General features: G+C 40.5%; 1 protein-coding gene across 1 annotated transcript in view; it reads left to right on the top strand.

Moving 5' to 3' along the window:
* LOC306870222 (serine/threonine-protein kinase PAK 3-like) overlaps positions 1-22,517 on the top strand; it is a 252,637-nt gene that overhangs the window by 127,465 nt on the left and 102,655 nt on the right. The window contains exons 7-8 of the mRNA XM_079417359.1: positions 9,210-9,359; positions 9,464-9,638. Of these exons, the coding sequence (XP_079273485.1) occupies positions 9,210-9,359; positions 9,464-9,638 (325 nt within the window). The remainder of the gene's footprint in view (positions 1-9,209; positions 9,360-9,463; positions 9,639-22,517) is intronic.

A 22,517-nucleotide genomic window follows, 5' to 3' on the forward strand; every position in this document is an offset into this window, starting at 1 on the left:
TCAGTGTGGCTAGGATTAAAGGACATCACCAGCTACAAAACACCACCCCCCAGCACTCTGGAGAATCAACACCTGGCAGACGACTTAAACGAGTTCTTTTGTCGTTTTGAACGATCACCCCACACCCGCCCAGAGCACCCCTCCACACAACCATTCACACCTCCAGCAACCCCTCTCTCCCCCACACCTACAATTCAAATCAGCGAAGACGATGTGTGCCAGGTCTTCAGGAAAAACAAAAGAAGGAAAGCACCTGGTCCAGATGGTGTGTCACCAGCCTGCCTAAAAATCTGTGCTGAGCAGCTGGCCCCCATCTTCACACAGATCTTCAATAGATCACTGGAGCTGTGTGAAGTCCCCTCATGCTTCAAACGCTCCACCATCATCCCCGTCCCAAAGAAACACAAAATTACTGGACTTAATGACCACAGACCTGTGGCACTAACGTCTGTAGCCATGAAATCATTCGAAAGACTGGTTCTGGCTCATCTGAAGGACATCACTGGACCCTTACTGGACCCCCTGCAGTTTGCCTACAGAGCAAACAGGTCTGTGGATGATGCAGTCAACATGGGACTGCACTTCATCCTGCAGCATCTGGACAGACCAGGGACTTATGTGAGGATCCTGTTTGTGGACTTCAGCTCTGCTTTTAACACCATTATCCCGGAAACCCTTCAAAATAAACTAACTCAGCTCTCCGTCCCCACCTCCGTCTGCCAGTGGATCAACAGCTTCCTGACAGACAGACAGCAGTTAGTAAAGCTTGGCAAATTCACATCCAGCACTCGAACCATCAGCACTGGAGCTCCTCAGGGCTGCGTACTCTCCCCACTGCTCTTCTCCCTCTACACCAACGACTGCACATCTAAAGACCCCTCTGTCAAGCTCCTGAAGTTCGCAGACGACACCACACTGATCGGCCTCATCCAGGACGGTGACGAGTCTGCTTACAGACAGGAGGTTAAGGAGCTGGCTGTCTGGTGCAGTCTCAACAACCTGGAGCTTAACACACTCAAAACGGTGGAGATGATCGTGGACTTCAGGAGAAACCCCCCTGCTCTCCCCCCTCTCACCATCATGAACAGCACCGTGACTGCAGTGGAGTCATTCAGATTCCTGGGCACCACCATCTCTCGGGACCTGAAGTGGGATATTCACATTGACTCCATTGTCAGGAAGGCCCAGCAGAGGTTGTACTTTCTTCGCCAGCTGAGGAAGTTCAACCTGCCACAGGACTTACTGAAACAGTTCTACTCTGCCATCATTGAATCCATCCTCTGCACCTCAATAACTGTCTGGTTCAGCTCAGCTACCAAATCTGACCTCAGAAGACTACGGAGGGTAGTCCGGACTGCTGAGCGAATCATTGGTACAACCCTCCCCACTCTCCAAGAACTGTACTTATCCAGAGTGAGCAAAAAGGCTGGTAAAATCACTCTGGACCCCTCACATCCAGCACACAACCTCTTTGAACTTTTACCATCTGGTCGACGCTACAGAGCTCTGAGCACCAGAACGACCAGACACAGGAACAGTTTCTTCCCTCAGTCAATACATCTCATGAACACTCAATAAATAAACGTAAAACACACAACTAATACATTATCCATTCACCACACTCACTTATTTTATTTTCTCATTTCTTATTTGCACATACTTGACCTGTACATACATAGTCGCCTATATTATATATTATATATTGTGTATTTCTTATTTTTTTTGCTGCTTGTACATTGGTCATTGGCTATTTCCTGTTATTTTGTTTCATTACCTGTGTCCTGTCCTGTTACTGTCTTTCTGTTGCACTGTGGAGCTTCTGTCACTACAACAAATTCCTTGTATGTGTAAACATACTTGGCCAATAAAGCTCATTCTGATTCTGATTCTGATACCCAAAAGCCTATAAAACCTAAATGAAAACTCGAAACTTGGTGAAAATATGTGACAGATGACTCATAACAAGCATGCAAAGTTTTACGGAGATCGGATCAGAGGTGACACTAAAAAAATTTAAAATACCTCAAAAACACAATATTTCTACAGTAAATGATCTCAAATTGCAAAAAAAATTAAAAATAAATCATATTCACACAAACACTAGATCTTCCTATCATATGATAGACCTCCCCATTCTGAACAACTTTGCCTCTGGGACCAATGCTGTCAATCAAACTGTTCATTACATATTTTAGATTAGAATTTATACTTCAGTAGACATACTATATAAAAAGCTATTTTTTTTCTTCCTTTTTATTACTCAAATAACTATTTTTGTATTTTTTAGTGCTCAAATAAATCACTTGTATGATGTCTAAAATTCTGTATATTATTCTATAATTGAAAAACTATGCAGGAATATGTATAATTACTAACATAATTCTGCAATACATTTGGTGGTTATTTTTCCTCAAACAGGGGGGCTGGGGGGATTATAAATATTTTCAGAAAAAATATTGCAGGAATCTCATTTTTCATGGTATCGTCTTCAAATTTGAAATATAAACTCATGAGACACGTGGCTTTTAATCCATTACTTTTCTGGATTGCTCCAGGACTTATTTCATGTATTTGTATATGAAATAAAAAAACATTCAGTGTGGAAAAATATTTTTCAAGGCACGTTAGTGTCTATAACTTTTTATCTTTTTGAGCATTATCAACTCTGGATGATGGATAGTAAAGCCAACAGTGTATTCTTTCCAAAGATACCTAATTTGTTGGTGTAGCACACTTTGTCAGGAAATGTTACCATTCTAATTTAGGTAGGTTATTTTCACCTGCGAGGCCCCAGATGGGGGGTGAAGGTTAACAGGTTAAAAAAATAACTTTTGTGAACTAGTCGTAGGTTTTAAACTCAAAATCAATAAAATCACTGCAGTACAGTTGTCTGGACTCTCTAGGTCAATAATTATCCAAAAATTTTAACATTTGCATTTGGACAGTCATAACAGGGCCATTTATTAATGCAGTCTTGATCTAATGTACGCAAAAGTCTATAACACTTAAAAGAAAGCTCAAAACATCACAAAAATAAACTCATGCATTATGATTTTAAACAATCATGCAACATTTTATGGAGATTGGACAGAAACTTACACTGTAATAGTTATGAAGGTTAAAAACACTACATACATATGCTGTATTCCCTGAAAGTGCAAATACAACCACTCTTGGTGGTAGCAAAGGATCACTCAAATTAAGGAAAGATTAGTTTGCAGGACATCATCAGAGAATGACCCTGACATGCACACATGTAGCCTGGCAGGTGCTGCGTGTTGTTTGTGCTGTTTGTTTAAACCATCTAAGCCCAAATTTTCACTACATCACTAGATTATAGTTCTATATATTGTGGCGCTGTTGTTGCTGTCTATGCAACATCGCTTTAACAAAGAAAACACCTCTGATGGCAGTAGCCAACACTTGTTGTACTCCAAACTTAACATCAATGGATGTGCAAAGATGTCTTCCACATCGCGTGCAATGCCATCTAACCCACGCCATGGGCTCGTTCAACTCACCGTATTATTACTTCTTGCTAGTGATATAGAACGCAACCAACAGAGAAAACACAAACTGGCATCTTTCAATGTGTCCTGTTTGCAACTCTTCTCAACAATTTGCTTATAGCCAATGCTAGGCTCGGACTACCACTGCCCTACATTCCCCTGGCGTTGCCAGGGCAGCCCCTTGTTTGCTATTCGACCAATGGCCTGTTTTTACTTACCCCCTGTGCTGCCGTAGTCTGTGCCGGTCGCTCCGTTGGGGGCCTTTGTTGGTGGCTGTTCGGAGGGGTTCGCTTGGATGGCGCCGTCGGTGGCCGCTGGCTGTGGGCTGTGGTGGAGTCTTCTGGGGTGGCGTTGACCACTGGCCCGGGGCGTCTGCGGCTGGGGGCTGTGTTTGACTTGGCGGATTCCAGCGGCAGTGTTAAGGAGGTCATCTCGTTGCAAGAGCGGAATATTAACATCTCCAGTGGTGAGTCCCGAAATATACCCGATCGTCATGGTGTAGATTTGGCATTGACTATGCCTTTAACTGGATCTAGGAATCCCGTGATGAAAAAACACTGCATCACAAAGTTTTTCCAAATGCTCAGTCAGGCTCGAACTGTGTGGGATCCTCGATGTAAAGCTAAAGGGTTGTTTGGTGGACATTTAAATATTCGGAGTATGGCAACTAAACGCGAACAACTGGAACACTTCCTTGTAAATTCTAATATTGATTTTCTTGGACTGACAGAGACTTGGTTAACTCGTTCCTCCCCAGAGGCCCTTATTGTCATGCTAGGATATGATGTTTTTTGGCAAGACAGAAACCATGGTTGAGGTGGAGTTTTATCATATGTGAAAAGTACTATTAAATGTAAACAAATTGAATGGCATAGGGAAACTGATATTGAATGTGTTGATGTCAACATTTCACTTTCAGCTGAAATGGCATTTAGGTTAATCTGTCTATATCGAAAACCCTCAGCAAAGCTTGAGTTCTATGATCAATTAAAAAAACCTCCTTCATAGTTTGAATTTTAACAAAGAGGTTATATTGATCGGGGACTTTAATATTAATTGGAGTGATAAGGGTGGAAGAAAAAAGCTTAAAAATATTACAGACTTTTTTAATCTTACACAGTTAATTGAACAACCTACAACAACTATCGGTCTGAAACTAAAATAGATTTATTATTCACAAATAGACCAAAAATAATTACTAAGACCTATAATCTATTGACAGGTCTGTCAGATCACAATATCATTATTTTTTCCAGGAAGCTAAAAAAACATTGTTTGCATTCCTCAGCCACACCAATATGTAAATACGAATCAGTTCCGAATAAGTCAACAGGAAAACCTTGGGGTAGCACTAAGAGAGATTGAATGGAACGGGATCCTCTCTAAAGGTGATGTGGAGAGTGACTGTGACCAATTTACATCAACAATTAAGAAAGTTATGGGCCCTACCTCAGAAAGCAGAGTGAAAAGAAAAGCAGGGATACATTGCCCTGGCTACATGAAGAGTGTAGGAAACGTATGAAGGAAAGAGATCAATTATTGAAACATTTTTTAAAAACAGGTCTTACAACAGACCGACAAAAATTTACCTCACTAAGAAATAAAGTAATACAAAGGCTAAGACAAGCTAAAGCCAAATTCTTCATTGATACTATTGAAGAGGCAAGAGGAAATGGGAAGAAGATATGGCAAACCATCAACAAGCTGATTGGCAGAAAATAGAATTATAACAATAAATATTTAGAGTTGAAAATTAACAATGAATTAGTTACAAATCCGATTATTATATCTACAGAATTAAACATCTTCTTTTTAGACTCTGTTTATGAAATAACAAAACATTTTAATTCACCTAGCTGTTCTATTTGCTCCATTAATTGTGCACAGCCGATTTTCCACCTACAAGAAATAACTGAAATAGAAGTAGCAAATACCATCAGTGGCTTAAAAACTTCTAAGGCCATCTATGGCCTTGATACAAATTTTTTAAAAAGGCACAAAGAGACCCTCTTACAGCCCATTACATATTTGATTAATCGGTCCTTAAGACAATCCATTGTGCCATCAGTATGGAAGATAGCCCTGGTTACACCCATTTTTAAATCAGGTGATAGATCAGATATGGCCAATTATCGGCCAATCAGTATTTTGCCTGTTGTTTCTAAAATAGTTGAAAATGGGTGGCTAAATTACTGATTCAACATCTTAATAAAAGCAATAATTAATTTCACCCTATGCAATTTGGGTTCAGGGCCCATCACTCAGCTAACAATTTACAAAGTTTTGTAAAAACAGCTAACTGTTTGTTTTTGGAAAAGGTTAAAGGCTACCTAGAAACGAGTTCTTATGTTGGAGCTGTCTTTCTAGACCTAAAGCGAGCTTTTGATACTGTTAATCACAAAGTTCTTTTATCTAAATGAACATATTTCAATTTCTCTGAACAAGCTCTCAACAGGATAAAATCATATCTGTCCAGCAGAAAGCAATGTGTTCGTATTAATGATTCAAAGTCCCCATTTTGTGAATGTCCAGTAAGGGTCCAATCCTGTTTACACTGTATATAAATGATCTGCCAGAGGCATGTCAAAATGTTGATGTTCAGATGTATGCAGATGATGCTGTAATCTTTACATATGCTATGTACTATCATGAGACAGCATCCACACTTACATCTGCAATGGCTCACATTGATGACTGACTTACTAAATCATGCCTCTATCTAAATACCAAAAAAAAAAAACAGTCTGTATGGTGTTTACCAAACAAAATATGAAGGTGCCACATTCTAATGTGTTCCTTAGAGGACAGGAGCTTGATATTGTTAATGAATTTAAGTATCTAGGAGTCACACCCTAACATTTAAACGTCATGTAAAAAAGGTGGCAAATACAGTTAAATTCAATTTACAGAATTTTAAACAAGTTAGACCGATTCTTGACACCAAAGCTGCCAAGTTGTTCTTATATACTAGGATCTTTTCACATATTGAGTATTGTTTTATAAATTGGTCATTAACTAGCACAACTATTCTTAAAAGTATTGAATCTTTATTTAAGAAAGCCATAAAAACTTTTGATAAAAAGCCATTGTCATTCCACCATTGCAATATCTTAGAGAGACATACATTTTTAAGCTTTGACAACTTCAAACGTCTCAAGTATGCTTGTTTGGTATATAAAGTGTTACATAATCTTGCTCCCCCTCCGCTGCATGGCTTTTTCCAAAGACTTGAAAGCGGAGGTAGTACACGGGCCTCTGTAAATGGGCCCATTTAGACGTACCACTTTTGAACAAAACGTATTGTCAATAATAGGTGATAAACTCTGGAATAGTTTGCCCCTTCCAATAAGAGAGTGTCCTACTTCCAATACCTTTAAAACTCACTTAAAACAGTGGCTTCTAGAAAATCAGAGATGTATTCATTTTTAACTGTCACACATTTATATACACTTTCACTGTTAAATTGAATGCAGTATAGAGGGGGATGAACAATGTATTTTCCATTATGTATTTTTGTTTTGCTTGTTGTTTGTTGTTAATGTATATGTCATCATTATGTGTACTTTTTCATTTATAGTGAATGAATGTTGTATTATTGTTGGCTGTTTTTATGTTACCTACCTAGGGACTGAAGATGAAAAGTAGTTATTGTTACTAATTCTGGCATATTACATGGTGTATTTTTATACAACAATGTTCATGAATATGCATGGTCCCTATTAAATAAACCAATAAAATAAAAATAAAATAAAATAAATTTGGATCATACCAAATTTTGCCATAAGTTAAATATATTAAGTTTATGCAATATATAAATATATTGTGGAAACTTAATTTCCTGTAGAGCTGCTTTGCAACGATTTGTATAGTAAAAAGCGCTATACAAATAAACTTGAACTTGAACTCATTGGCTCATTCTATCACTTATATAGTTATTTCTCAGATTTTATTAGGTACTGACATTCAGATAGTTTAAAATCATCATTACATTTAAAATCACATTTAGTCAAAGTTTAGTACTTAATTTATACAGACATATCAGTTTTGACAATTATGCCACATTATGATTAAATTTAAACCTGAAAAATATTATAAACAGGACACTTCCAGTAAGCATTTTATTACCGGTAAGTTATTTATCTATATCTACAACATAATCTGTGTCTCTGTGTGTGAGCATGCTTAGTATCTATTAAGTAATAGAGTGTGTGTGAAGTAATATAGTTCAACCTTTTCATTACTCTGTGTGTGTGGCATCACGTTTTCCATCATGGAAATGTTCTGGTGTCAGCCATAAATTTCACGTTGGCTGAGACCCCTGACAGCATAGAAGCCATCAAGGCCTTTAAAGGAAAACGCCACCGTTTTTCCATATTCTAAATTTTGTGTCACCATACTTACTCGTGTAACTACTCATGTAACCGTCTTTAAATAGGGAAAACATGGAAGTGTTTGGTGGTTTCTAAATTCATACCTGTTTGGATCCTAAAGAATGAATGGTGCTAAGCTAAATGCTAGCATAGTGGCGCCACGTGCTAGAGCGATTAAGTGCACGCACTGAGACAGGAGAGGTACGTATCAACTCGTCTAAGTTGAGGGAAGAGCATATTGGAATATGGAAAAACAGTGTCGTTTTCCTTTAAGTGCTTGAACCGTGGTAATCGCTGCTTGCAGCTATATTTTTTATTATTACTATTGTAGTTATCTATTTTTTCCTCATTCTTGTTGTTCTTCTGTTTGTTCTGTGAAAAAAAGCAAAAATATTCAAATAAATGTCAAAAAATAATAATAAAATAATAATATTCCACACTAACTTTGATAAGTCACCCAGACAGCTGAACCCTTCCACCCAACCAACTTGAGACTTGGCACTTGTGTTAGATGCTCTCGCGGGGACCCCCATTCAAGCCATTCCAATCATGGTGGACTCATGAAAGGCCTGCCAGTGTCTAAGCAAAGAGTGTTTCACTGGATTGTTGGCACATGATATGTGTTTGTGTAATTTGACATACTTGAGCCACAACCCACGTAACACACGGAATGATTTTATACACTTCAATCAAGATTCTAGGAGAATGACGTTCAGTCCTGCCTTATTTGGTGGGGAAGCCCACCGATATTTTGTACTCTTCAACGCCATTGGCCAGTCTTAACTGGCATGATTAAATAAGTCTTTAGTAGTATTTTTGAGAAAAAAAATTCCACATAATATCAGCTCTGGTGCAATGTCTCATTCCCTCATCTAAGGTAACCAACTTTTTCACTGGTCCTGCTAGTGTCCATTTCATTATGCTTATGCCTGTAATGTCAGTGATCTCAGTCCATTTGACTTTGTAAAGGGTCTTACCAGCATAAGGAATAGCATAATAGCATACTTTCTTTTGCTGCAACGTAGTATATATACTGGGCATACTGTGTACATGGGTGTACATCTGAGTGCATGGAAAGCACAGATGGCCTGCTAAATTCACCAAAATGTGCAGTTTCTCCTTGAATGAACCAGAAGTAATCACAGCCATACTGTTTGAAACTGTTACTGCGGAGTATAATCTCTGCTGTTTCACTTAAGAAGTAGCCTTTTTAAATTGCTAAATATGAATGAACAGTACAGAGATGCATTTGTGATATGTATGATTGTGGATCAAGCGCTCAACACTGTTTGTACTCTGTGCATGTGTGTGTGTCTGTTTGTGAGCACAGCAAGAGGCTAAGACAACTTCTGAATCTTCTATTGCACCTCCGATGTCTGAAGAAGAAGATGAAGAAGAGGAGGACGAAGAGGAAGAAGGAGATGATGATGATGATGAGGTTCCACCTATCATTGCCCCACGCCCTGAGCACACCAAATCTGTTAGTACAGCATTTTTTTTTTTTTTTGATTTTAGATGCATAATACGTTAGGAACAACAACAGTTATACTACTAAAGATACATACTCACTGTACCTTTCTGTAGATCTTCACTCGCTCTGTTATTGAGTCAGCTGCACCTCCTGCTTCTGTCAAAGACGTCACAACCCCTCCAGAGTCTCAAGTACAGCCAGAGAACACATCCAGTATGCTGTACCGTCACACTGACCGACAGAAGAAGAAGTCCAAGATGACAGATGAGGAAATATTGGAAAAACTCAGTATGTAGGCAAGAGTGTTGGTTTTAGCTATATGTATGATGGTAGAATATTATTTAACTGTTATGAGATACTATAGCAATATTTGGTTCAAGGGCTGCAGTAACTTTAGCCTTCAAAAGGTTATACATCTGCTCATAAATGCAAAAAAAAAAAAAAAAAAGTAATTATAAAAATAATTAGAATATTTCAATAAATTGATACAAAATTATTCTTCATTGCTAATTGCTGTGGTATTCATGACTGACATAATTATATTGCAGTATTTTAAGTCACAATAAATTGTCAAATTTGCATTTTAAGGTTTCCATTTTTAAAAGATTCCTCTCAAACAGCAGATAAGAAATGTTGAAATTACCCCTAAGTGAAAAATCCTAAAGGAATGTGGTAAAATAGCTGATATATGCTGCAAGCCGCTTTAGATAAAAGTGTCTGTCAAATGTGTAAATGTAATCTAAATGTCCCAAAAGGGCTATTAAGATTCCCAGTAAAGTAGAATGTTCCTGTATGGCATCAAAAATAATTTCAAGGATTTTTATAATCCAATAAAAGCAAAAGCAAAAAGTCCTGTAGGAATGTCTGTAATTGATTTTTAGATGTTTCTTATTTGATCTTATTAATATCCTTTGGGCTTGGTTCCAAAATCTGATGAAATTCCAATAAGAATCTGACACACATTCCTTTATAATTTTTGACTAGGAATGCAGGTCTGATCTGCGATTCAGATTATCAACATCACTAAGCACTAAAACAGACATAGTTCTTATAAAAGTCAGAGATCACTGTTCTTCCTATACCTTTCCAAAAAACCTTTCCAAAAGCTCTGTTTATGTATTTTCTTCTCTGTGTGTGTGTGTGTGTGTGTGTGTGTGTATGTATGTGTATATATATATATATATATATATAGTGCCCTCCAAAAGTATTGGAACAGTGAGGCCAATGCCTTTATTTTTGCTGTAGACTGAAAACATTTGGGTTTGACATCAAAAGATGAATATGAGTTGAGAGATTAACATTTCAGCTTTTATTTACAGGTGGATTTTCATCTGGATCTGATACACAACTTAGAAGATAGCACCTTTTGTTTGAACCCATCCATTTGTCATGTTACCAAAAGTATTGGAACAGATATAATTAACATAGATTAAAGTGAAAAAGATGCTGCAGGCGGCTCTTGATGACGTCGACTGGGACATGTTCCGGGCGAGTTCATCTGACATCAGCGAGTTCACAAATGTAGCATTGAGCTTTGTAAACACGCTAACCGAGCAAGCTACAGAAACAATAACTGCAAGGACATTCTCCAACCAGAAACCGTGGGTGGACAGAACAATCCGTGCTGCGGTTAACCCACACAATGAGGCTCTTCTGACCGGGAATACAAGCGAGTACAAAGCATCGTGCTATGCTCTCCGACGCGCAGTAAGAGCCGCCAAACACAGATACAAAGAGAGAATTGAGTCTCATTTCCAGCTCAATGACTCTCGATGGATGTGGCAGGGACTGAGGACCATCTGTGCCTTTGGAAACAAATCCTCCGCAGAGGTGAGAGCAGATCTGTTGCTGGCCAACTAGTTAAACATCTTCTACGGCTGCTTCGATTGCAACGGCGGCGGCGCGTTTCTGCCGACCAGCGCGTCAGGAAGCAGCAGGCAGAGCAGGGATTGATCCTGTAATCACCGTGTCAGAGGATGAGGTTCAGAGGGCGCTAAAGAAAGTGAACGTCAGAAAAGCAGCCGGACCTGATGGGATAACCGGCCGTGTTCTGAGGTCCTGCGCCGATCAGCTCGCTGGTTTGTTCACTTCTATCTTTAATGAGTCCCTTGCTACCTCCGTGGTTCCCACCTCATTCAAAAAATCCATTGTAATCCCTGTGCCTAAGAACAATAAACCCTCTTGCCTGAATGACTATTGCCCAGTTACCCTCACATCTATAGTCATGAAGGTTTTTGAGAGACTTGTAAAGAGCCACATCTGCTCCTCCATCCCTGATACTTTGGACCCCCTTCAGTTTGCCTATCGCCCAAACAGATCTACAGACGATGCCATCTCTCACATCCTCCACTCTTCACTCACACACTTAGACAGCAACAATGTGAATTATGTTAGGCTGCTATTCATTGACTATAGCTCAGCTTTCAACACTATAGTCCCCATCAAGCTGGCCTCTAAACTCACAGACCTCGGCCTAAACTCCTCACTCTGTGACTGGATTCAAGACTTCCTCACCGGCAGACCTCAAGTGGTGAAAGTTGGCCAGTTCACCTCAAACTCCATCACCCTGAACATAGGTGCCCCACAGGGCTGTGTCCCGAGTCCCCTGATCTACTCTCTCTACACGCATGACTGCGTGTCCTCTCACAGCTCCACATCTATTATCAAATTCGCTGATGATACTGTGGTTCTGGGCCTCATCTCCAACAATGATGAGACCACATACTTGGATGAGGTAGAGAGACTCACATCATGGTGCCAGGACAACTGTCTCTCTCTGAATGTGAGCAAAACTAAGGAGCTGATCATGGACTTTAGGAAGAGACAGCAGCAGCCCCACACTCCTCTTATGATCAGTGGGACCCCTGTGGAGAGGGTGAGTAGCTTCAAGTACCTCGGTGTAAACATCTCCGAGAACCTGACTTGGACTACACACATCCAAACACAGGTTAAGAAAGCCAGGCAAAGACTGTACCACCTGCGACAGCTGAGGAAATTCAGGGTCTCACCAGCAATCCTGAAAACTTTCTATTCAGGGACCATAGAAAGTGTATTGACTCAGTGCATCTCAGTGTGGCATGGAAACAGCTCAATCAGGACCGCAAAGCACTAAAGAGAGTTGTGCGCTTAGCTGAGCGCATCTCAGGGTCTGCTCTCCCCTCTCTGCAGGATTTACCTCAAACGCTGCAAAAGTAGGGCTGTAAAAATGATTAAGGACTCCAATCACCCTGGTAACCATCTATTCACTTTGCTTCCATCTGGTAAGCGCTTCCGTAGCCTGATGGCAAAAACTGAGAGACTTAGGAGGAGCTTCTTCCCCAAGGCCACCAGGCTCCTAAACTCTAAGTCTGTGTCATAACATCACATGACTCCACGTAAATATCACCATATCAATATTCAGAAATTTTTCTACCTCATATTGCTGCTATTAAATACCCTGTACAACGTTTTGCACATTCCTCTTATTACTATTTAAGTCAACAACATACTGACCTGCACATTTATATTTATATTTTTTATATTTTATTTTATTTTATTATTTTATTTTTTCTACTTTTCTTTTTCTTAATATTTGTATACTTTATAATTGCACTGTCCTTGGAGCGGACCTGACCTACATTTCACTGCTGGTTATACTCTGTATAATTGTGTATGTGACAAATAAAACTCTTGAATCTTGAATCTTTTCCAGGCTTTCACTGCAGCCTCTTTCAGTTTTGGGGGGTTACTCCCTTCAGTCTCTTGTTTTGCAGGTAAAATGCATACTCTACAGGGTTTAAGTGTGGAGATTGACTTGGCCAGTCTAAAACCTTCCACTTCTTGCCTCTGATGAACTCCTTTGTTGTTTTGGCACTATGTTTTGGGTTATTATCTTGCTGCATGATGAAGGATCTCCCAATCCGTTTGGTTGCATCTTTCTGTAAATTGTCAGACAAAATATTTCTGTAGACTTCTGAGTTAATTTTGCTGCTGCCATCATGTGTTACATCATTAATGAAGATTAATGAGCCTGTCCCAGAAGAAGCAATGAAAGCCCAAGCCATTACATTACTTGTGTAATGTGTACTATAATGTACACCTGTGTACACTGTGTTTCAGATGAGCTTGTATGTTTGGGATAATGAGCAGATCCTTTCTTTCTCCAAACTTTAGCCTTTCCATCACTTTGGTCCATAAAATCAGTCCATAAAATCTTGTCCCAGAATTTTTAAGGCTCGTCTCCTATTCTTCTTGCTAATGAGTGGTTTGCATCTTCTGGTGTAGCCTCTGTACTTTTGTTCATAAAGTCTTCTGCGAACAGTAGATTGTGATACCTTCACTCCTGCCCTCTGGAGGTTGTTGCTGATGTCACTAACAGTTGTTTTAGGGTGTTTCTTTACAGCCGTCACAATGTTTCTGTCATCAACTGCAGATGTTTTCCTTGATCTACCCGTTTGAGGTGTGTTACTTAGTACACCAGTGGTTTCTTTCTTCCTCAGGAGATTCCAAATGGCTGTACTTGCTATTGCCAGTGTTTGTGGAATGGTTTGATTGATTTTTCATCTTCTCTCAGCTTCACAATTGCTCGTTTTTCACCCATAGACACCTCTCTGGTTTTCATGTTGGTTACACGTCTAACTAACTATAAATGTAGTCTGCACGTATCTGAGACTGAGTGCAGACATTCAGTGTTATTTATCGTTTGAATAATCAATTAATAGGACACACCAGGGCAACAAAACACACCTGTCAGTCACATGTTCCAATACTTTTGGTAACATGAAAAATGGGTGGGTTCAAACAAAAGGTGCTATCTTCTAAGTTGTGTATCAGATCCAGATGAAAATACCTGTAAATAAAAGCTGAAATGTTAATCTCTCATCTCATATTCATCTTTTGATGTCAAACCCAAATTTTTACAGTCTACAGCAAAAATAAAGGAATTGGCCATATATATATACTGTATATATATAGTAGTTAATATTTGAAGTGGATCAAAACCTTTTCCTAAAACCTAAAAGCGTTCTTGTCTTAGGACAACTTTGATAAACTTTTTTGATCCACTTCAAATATTAACTACTATATATATAGTATGCCACAGCCATATCACCCTGCAGCCCAAGACTGGTTGCCCACTGAAGCTAAGCAGGGTTGAGCCTGGTCAGTACCTGGATGGGGGACCTCCTGGGAAAACTAGGTTGCTGTTGGAAGAGGCGTTAGTGAGGCCAGCAGGGGGTGCTCACCCTGTGGTCTGTGTGGGTCCTAACGCCCCAGTATAGTGACGGGGATATTATACTGTCAAAAAGCACCGTCTTTTGGATGAGACGTTAAACCGAGGTCCTGACTCTCTGTGGTCATTAAAAATCCCATGGCACTTCTCGTAAAAAAGAGTATGGGGTGTAACCCCGGTGTCCTGGCCAAATTCCCTCCACTGGCCTCTGACCATCATGGCCTCCTAATAATCCCCATCCACTTGATTGGCTTTATGACTCTCTCTCCTCTCCACCTGTATCTGGTGTGTGGTGAGCGCACTGGCGCCGTTGTACTGTGGCTGCCGTCGCATCATCCAAGTGGATGCTGCACACTGGTGGTGGTTGAGGAGAGACCCTCAAATGATTGTAAATCACTTTGGGTGTACAGCTGTAATGCCTGATCAATATACACACACATCTAGGTTCAACACATTCCTGATGCAAGGATGGATCAAAGCTCGCATCCCAGATCAGGAAATTCACGTTTTGTCATTTCGAAAGAAAACAGAACTCCCCTTTCTCTTTGCCTAAACTTTATTGGCGCCATACTCCCTTGACTTCATGCAGTAAATCCAAAGACATTTACGACCTAGCAACTATCAGTACATTCCTGAGAATGCGCGCCGTTTCTCTGCAGCGCCCCCCAAAACAGACAAAGGAATTCAATTGGACCATGTGCTAGTGAAACAAAGAGAGCCACACCCTGAAGGATTTTGTTTTAAAGAACAAAGTTAAACAAAATATACTCGAGAAAAGAAACACTATAGACAGATTATCTATACATGTATTAAGAAGTGTGTTTGCGACATTTATAAGCTGTTACATTATTTTTAATCCATGGTAAATCTGTTTCCAGAATGTATAAGTTCACCTGATCACTAGTTGTTCATTTCCGCATGGTTAATATGTGTATTTATCATTTAAGATCGTTTAATCAATGCCTTAACTACGAAATCGAATATAAAGGATATTTGTATGTTGGTGCCTGTTAAAACTGCTACTGTTTGGTCTCGGATGAAAGCTGATTTAATGAATAATAATATTGTGGTATGAATTAAATCTTATCTGTTTTTCATTAACGCCTATTTACAAGATGAATGGAAGTCTGCTGTTATAAGTTTTTATGTGATAAAATACTTGCGCAGATAATGTATGCAACACGCAGCTACGCAGGGCGGGGCTCTGCCCATAAAGACTCTTTCGATTGGACTACGCGCCAAAAGGGGCGGACCTAAATCAGCTCGCTTAAAACGGATGCACGCCCATGAAGTTCGCGGAGTTGGAGTTTAAAACAACAGGAGGACACGCACGCCAGCGAGTCTCTCGTTCTGCTCACGCGGCAAGCGCTTCAGGCCATAACATCACGGCGAAGCAAAGCAACTAACACAAAGACTCAGTTAAACTTTCAAAGAACTTTAATCCTAAACATCATTACGTCAGAACGAGACAACCAACCACTGAAGAGTGCGCTAGTCACACGACCGACCGAACAGCCAATCCGAACGCGGCCCGCAAAGAACTGAATTCACCAAAGGAAAGAGTCTCTTTGAACTGGAGAAAGCCTGAACTGAGTTCGATCAAAACAACTGAAAGACCAAGTAAGGCAAATCTCTTTATTGACTGAAACCGGGATATCTCTCCGCTGAGGGTAAAGATAAAATACTTCTTTGTCTATGAGTTTCCTCAGGTTGAAAAGCTAGCATTAAAACCTAAGTCTCTCTCTTCAGATACAAACAACTCGCTCCCATTTGTGTGTATGTTAAATTGTCTGTTAATAATGTGTTAGAGTAGTGAATAAAACTTTGACTTTATTAAGAAATCTTTTGTCTGTGTTATGTGATTTAACATGTCGTAACTATTTGCCAATAGATCGCGTTTACCTACGCTCATGGGCTAACTTAGCTAACTCAATTTAACTATTTGATTTATTTTAATCGTTGGCCACGAATAAAATAAACAACGTGTTAAAAGATAACTGCTGTTATTAATGCTTGCTGGACAAGTCGTTAACAAGGCATAAGTTGTACATTCTGATTAATAACAATTAATCATATGAAGATCAACTCTTAAGAGTGATTCCCTAAAAGCTAAATAATAAATAAATATATATATGTAGGATTCATTCCCTACAGTATTAATGGTGGAGGATTTTCAGCTGGCATTAGTTTGATTTGAAAAATTCATAACATTAAAAAAGGTGTGTTTTTCTATTTTTAACCGGAAAGAAATAGAGACACAGAGAGTCAAAGTTGGTTTCACTATTCTGTACTTACTTGTGGCAATGTGTTTGTGGAATGAAAGTGTATTTGTGTTGTTTAAGAATATAGCTTAAAACTGCAGTAAGATTAAAAGATGTCCGTGAGACATGTAAGTCGCTCATAGCGCAGAAAAGGAAAGGAGAGAATCTAAGCGTGTTCCTTTTATTCTTCCCCATAAGGCCTTGTTCATAGTGTTGATAGGAAGTGCGTGTCCCACTATTCGATTAACCTATGATTAATGAATCTCCCTTGGCATTAAACATTAACGTAGCTACTTAATATTTTCTGCCACTTGTAAATTCACTAAGGAAGTGAAGTTAGCGCGCGCCACTCAGAAGGAGTGGCCAGATCGCGTCTGTGAGGGAGTATTTTATGGGATCTGATTTTGATAGTGTGATAAAATTATCCACTGTGTTTTGTTTCCTGTGAAGTCACGTGAAGTGATACAGAGAAATACGGCCCGCCGTGGTCAAACTATTAGATTGATAATTAATCTGTGGGTTAATTTGATTCGGTCTAAATAAATTGAGATTGCAGTGCTAGAAAGAAACTAATCTAAAACAGTGCTGTTTGGCTGTTGAATCCTGAAACTAGGGGCGTCATGGTAACGGCCTGAACCGGAGGTGTCAGAAGACTCGCCCGGAAATGTTCTAGTGCGCACGCGCAGCCGCGAGCGCCATTTTGAAGCTATTGTAAACAAATAGCATAGCATTTGAAGCTAGTAGGTAGCATTAAAGCTTAGCCGAGCTGGTAGCATTGAAGGCTAGCGATTAGCACCTAGCATTTTGTGGGTTTGAATGCAGCGTGCTATGCAGTGTGTGTGTGTGTAAACGGTTAACTCTTTCACTGCTGAACCCTAACTCACTTCACGTGTTCACTTCTGAATGTTCACGTCATTCCTCTCTCTTTTGTGCATTACTCATGCTATCTCTTCTCCCTTTTGAAAAGATTTTAACAAATACAGATGTCGATAAACTATTGTTAATTCTATAGGAATAGTTATATTCCAAAGCAGTAAATTCTATAGGAATAGAGGCATTTGGTTAGGATTGTTCCTCCCTTTGAGGTTAGACACAGTTAATATCAGACCTTAACTTCATTCACCTTGATAAAAGGATAATTAATTCAATTGTAAGTGTGCTCATGATTTTGGGGATAATCAGTGGATGAATCGCTATGAAATATTTGAAACTGATAATTTAATTTCATCCCAGATTTGAAATTAAACTCATTTGAAAATAATTTCAGCTCCGGATTCCATATAGACTGATTAAGATAATTATGTGTGCTCTGATAATTTAACAATAACATTAAGATCGTAGTTATTAACTATCAATGTGTTTGATTTTCAGGCCCTGAAATTTTTAGAATTTCCTTTTATAAATTGAGATTAATTTGTTCTGAAGGTTCTGATAGCACAAGGAATTAGTAACCTGTCAGATTTAGGGATGTGGAAGTTGTAAATTAATTTCATAATTAATTACGAATTTGAAAATTCTAATTTAATTTAATAATTGATTACAGTTCCTGTTTCATATTGGTTTCAGTTGCAAATGTGCTTGTAATTTTAATGACAAACCTCATTAAGATCTTGATACTTAACTGCAACTAGGAAGACTATTATAATATTTTAATATTATAATCAAATATATATCCCTCTGAAAAATTAATCGGAATCGATCCTATCAATTTTAATGATGACATCATGAAAAATTTAATTAGGAATCCCTATTTATAATTTGAAATTCTAAATTCAAATTGCAATTAAGTTCGTTCTGTCTACCTTATTCTCAATCCTTTAGTTACTTAATTAACACGGGAGTTAATTTAAATATACTTTTGCTTAGATCAAATAAGAACTTAGACTTCTAATTAGCCAAACCCTTAGGTGTATCGACTCAACAGCACCACCGTGTGGCCATACTTGTTATTAATCTTGATATTGGGAGTAAATTCTAAAGCTCATTTTTCTCTTTTCTCTCTGTCACTATCTTCTGATTTGACTACTGCTACTAGTTGCTGGGATTTTGCCTGAGGGAAATCATAGACAGAACTATAAAGCTATCAAGCAGGTATTTGGAAACTTGAGAACGGCATTTCAAATTGTTTTCATTTTTACCTTCCTCTTTGTGAAATCCTACCCCACTAGGCTGAAGCAGGTCAACGAAAAGGTAGGCGTCAGCGAGATTTCCAACACACACGAGGAACACGCTAACAGGCGTTGCGGTGTCAATCTTGCCATTACGGGACCAGGGCTGTAATTATTATTATTTTCCTTCACCCCAGAGAAAAATATTAGCAATCACAGACTTACAAAAAAAAAAAACATTTTCCTTTCACGATCCTCTGACTAAGAAGCAACCTTCTGATATCAGACTTGACTTAAAAAAAAAAAAAAAAAAGGGAAATCTAATATCAGAAAGATATATTTTGTTTGAGTCCCTCTCCCTCATTTTGGCTTAGCTTAACCTTCGCCCTTGAAAAAAAAAAAAAAGAGAGAAGGGCCTTCTTTTACAGAAAACGGTGAAGCATCCGATTATCACCCTGTTCCTTGCTCCTTTTGGGATTCTTCATTTTCTTTATCTGTTCTCTAGCTGTTCTCCCTGTGTGTGTGTGTGTGTGTGTTCAATTTCTCCCACAGAGGCAACGATTTAGAAGCACATACACCCCCCCAGAGGATCACAGTCACAGAGAACCACACTAGTACACACTCAACACTAGTATACACTCAACAGTGCATATCTACACTCCTTTGTTTGTGATTTGTTTTGTTTGGTTTCTTTTGTTTTGGTTTGTTTTGTTTTTCTCTTCAAGGTCTGTGTCAGTTGCGGTTGGAAAACTTCCCTCACCCGTCAGAACATGTCTCGCGCAACGGAACATGTCGGTCACTGGGAGGATCTGGAAACATGGCTAAGTGCTGCAACCGACAGCCTCCTGCCTAAAGCCGCTGAAACACTGAAACACCAGACACAAGACCAGCTAGATGAAAACATCACAAGTGTCATGGCACAAGACCCAAGTCAAAGCTACAGTCACAAAGAATTAGCCAAGATTACCGGCTCCTTAAGTCACACACTCATCGCGACCCTCAAGTTGAGCGACAAGAACGCTGCACAGCTCCAGCAGGAGTTGACACGCGCACAACGGCGCATCGAGCAGCTACAACTGGAAGCTCAGGAACGACGGGAAAAACCCGATGAGGTGAACCAAGGCGCTGAGGAGGAAATCAAAAGGCTAAAAGAAACCCTAGCAGCTACTAACAAAGAAATGCAACAAGTCAAGGCAGACTACGCTGATCGGTCCGAAAAGCTACAGTACGCGGAACAGCTGCTGGCGAAAGCAAAGGCCGACTTCAGGGACAAGAACGGCAGAATCAAAGCCCTTGAAGCTCACCTGTATGAGTCAAGAAACGAAGTTAGCCGTCTAACCTATCAGCTAGACTATGTCAAAGAAGAAGCTGATAGTTTCCAAGAGGAACTCAAGCATGCTTATGAATTGCGCCGTGAGCCATCAAGGACACGAGACGCACCGACCTCACCCCTGCCAAGCAGGACTGGGTCACCTGTTCCTGGACTGACACGTGAGAAAAAGATGGAGGGCGTGGAATGGAAACCTTCACCACCTGCCTCTAGAGAACTTTACCTCACTCTACCTCAGCCAAAAGAATCTGCGGCAGCCAGCCACAGATCATCGCACGGCTTGGACCTAAAAGACCTCGACAAGCTCGCCAGGAACATTGGCAAATTCACTCCAAGTGTGCCAAACAGCCAAAATGTCCAAGCGTATCTCCAAGACATCGATTTCCATCTGGAAATGCGACCTAACGTTACGGACAAGGATAGACTCTATTTGCTCCGAACCACATCCAGCTCTGAAGTTCGCAGCTTCCTGGACAGGCAGCCTGCTTACACAAAGACTGATTACCAACTGCTCCGAGAAGCCCTCATTAAAGAGTTCTCCGACCCTGAGTCCGATCAAGGCCTAGTGGCTGCCCTGGAGACAAGACAAGGACGTCACGAACCTCCTCAAGCCTACTACAGCCGACTCAGACGAGCATACTTTGGAACTCGTAACGAACCTGACATGGAAGACGAACTAAACTTCAAAACTCTCTTCCTAAGGAACCTTCACCCCGGCGTAAGCCACCATCTTGGCGTTCTCGCATGTCCACGAACAATGACTGTTCAACAGTTGCGAGACTTGGCGCAGAAAGCCTACGGCAAACAGAAAATGGCCTCGGAAAAGAGCGGCAAAGGCCCAGCAGTTCTTGACTTCAACACTAACAGTCAAGGCCTGGCTCTAGAGGGCGCCCAACGCCAAGACAGTGCCAAGCCGCCACCCAGAGAGTGGAATGCACCCTCGTCCAACAAAGAACGAGACTCCCACGCCAGTACCAGATCTAAACCGAGATATGAACGCTGGGATGGACCGCGTGGACGTCAACGCTCACCTGGACGGCATTGGGAAAAGACATGGGACCAGCCAAGGCCTCATGAGAGTCAATGGGAGAGATCGTGGAACCAGCCAAGCTCGTTTGGAAACTCAAGAGAAAAAAACTCATGGGAATCCAACGGAAACGCCAAGGGAAAACGACAAAGTCACCCTGGAGCGACTAGCCCACGGAATCGACGAAAGAATTCACAACGATTCCAAGCTGACCGAGCTCAAACTGAATCCACGCAAGAACAAAAGTCACCACCGTGTTTCGACTCACAAAAACTGATGGAAATGATGATGAAAGAATTCTTCCAACGGAAAGAGGAAGATCGGAGATGGGAAAAGAAAGAGAAACCAGATTCAGCCTGACTAGCGGCCGGACGAGAAGGCAGCGACCAGCTGGCCCAACCAGCCATGGAGAACAGCACTCCTTCATCTCACTCTCAGAGAACTGCAATCACAATAACTTCAGATGGACACAAAACCCCATCTGAAGACCCAGCAACAGAGTTAGACATTAACTCAACACTCAAACCTCTAGATCACAGCAGCGTCCAGCAAACACCTGCTGATGAAACCACTCAAGTTCCTGAAAGTGCTGTCTTGGTCGTCTGCCACTCCTCCGAAGAACACCACATCAGCCCTGATATCCTAACCGTTTCCTCCCAAAATCCAGTCCCTCAACTCCTAGGCGATCTCATTGAGAAAGGTATAGCGAAAAAGTTTTACCTCTCCATCATCATCGAACGACACATCAGAGTCGAAGCCCTTCTTGACACGGGAGCCGACATCACTCTAATGTCCACCGAGCTCCTCGAAAAGGTCCAAGAAAGAACAAAGGGGACTAACAGAACTCTCAGACTCCACAGATGTGAGCTGGACCTCCAAGCATATTCCCACACGGGCCTCCAACTGAAACATGTGGCCCCAATCCACCTAACTGTTGGATCAATGGATCTCGTCCATCCAATATACGTCTCACCACTCAAGACGTATCCACTTCTCATTGGGAAAGATCTGCTTAATCGCTTCAAACCGCTGATAGACTTCAAGCACCTAAAGATGTGGACACAAGTCCGCGAGCCTCTGCCCTGCCAGTCATTAGACTCCAACGAGTCGCAGTGTCAAGTCACAGACACCACCCTCAATCCAGCGACTGATAATGCAGTAGCAAAGCCTGTACCTGGATCAAGCACAAGCAACAAAGACCAGGACCCACTCCTATGCTCACTGCAAGAGCC

The sequence above is a fragment of the Barbus barbus genome (assembly GCF_936440315.1).
Source record: "Barbus barbus genome assembly, chromosome: 5".
In the NCBI taxonomy this organism is placed as follows: domain Eukaryota; kingdom Metazoa; phylum Chordata; class Actinopteri; order Cypriniformes; family Cyprinidae; genus Barbus; species Barbus barbus.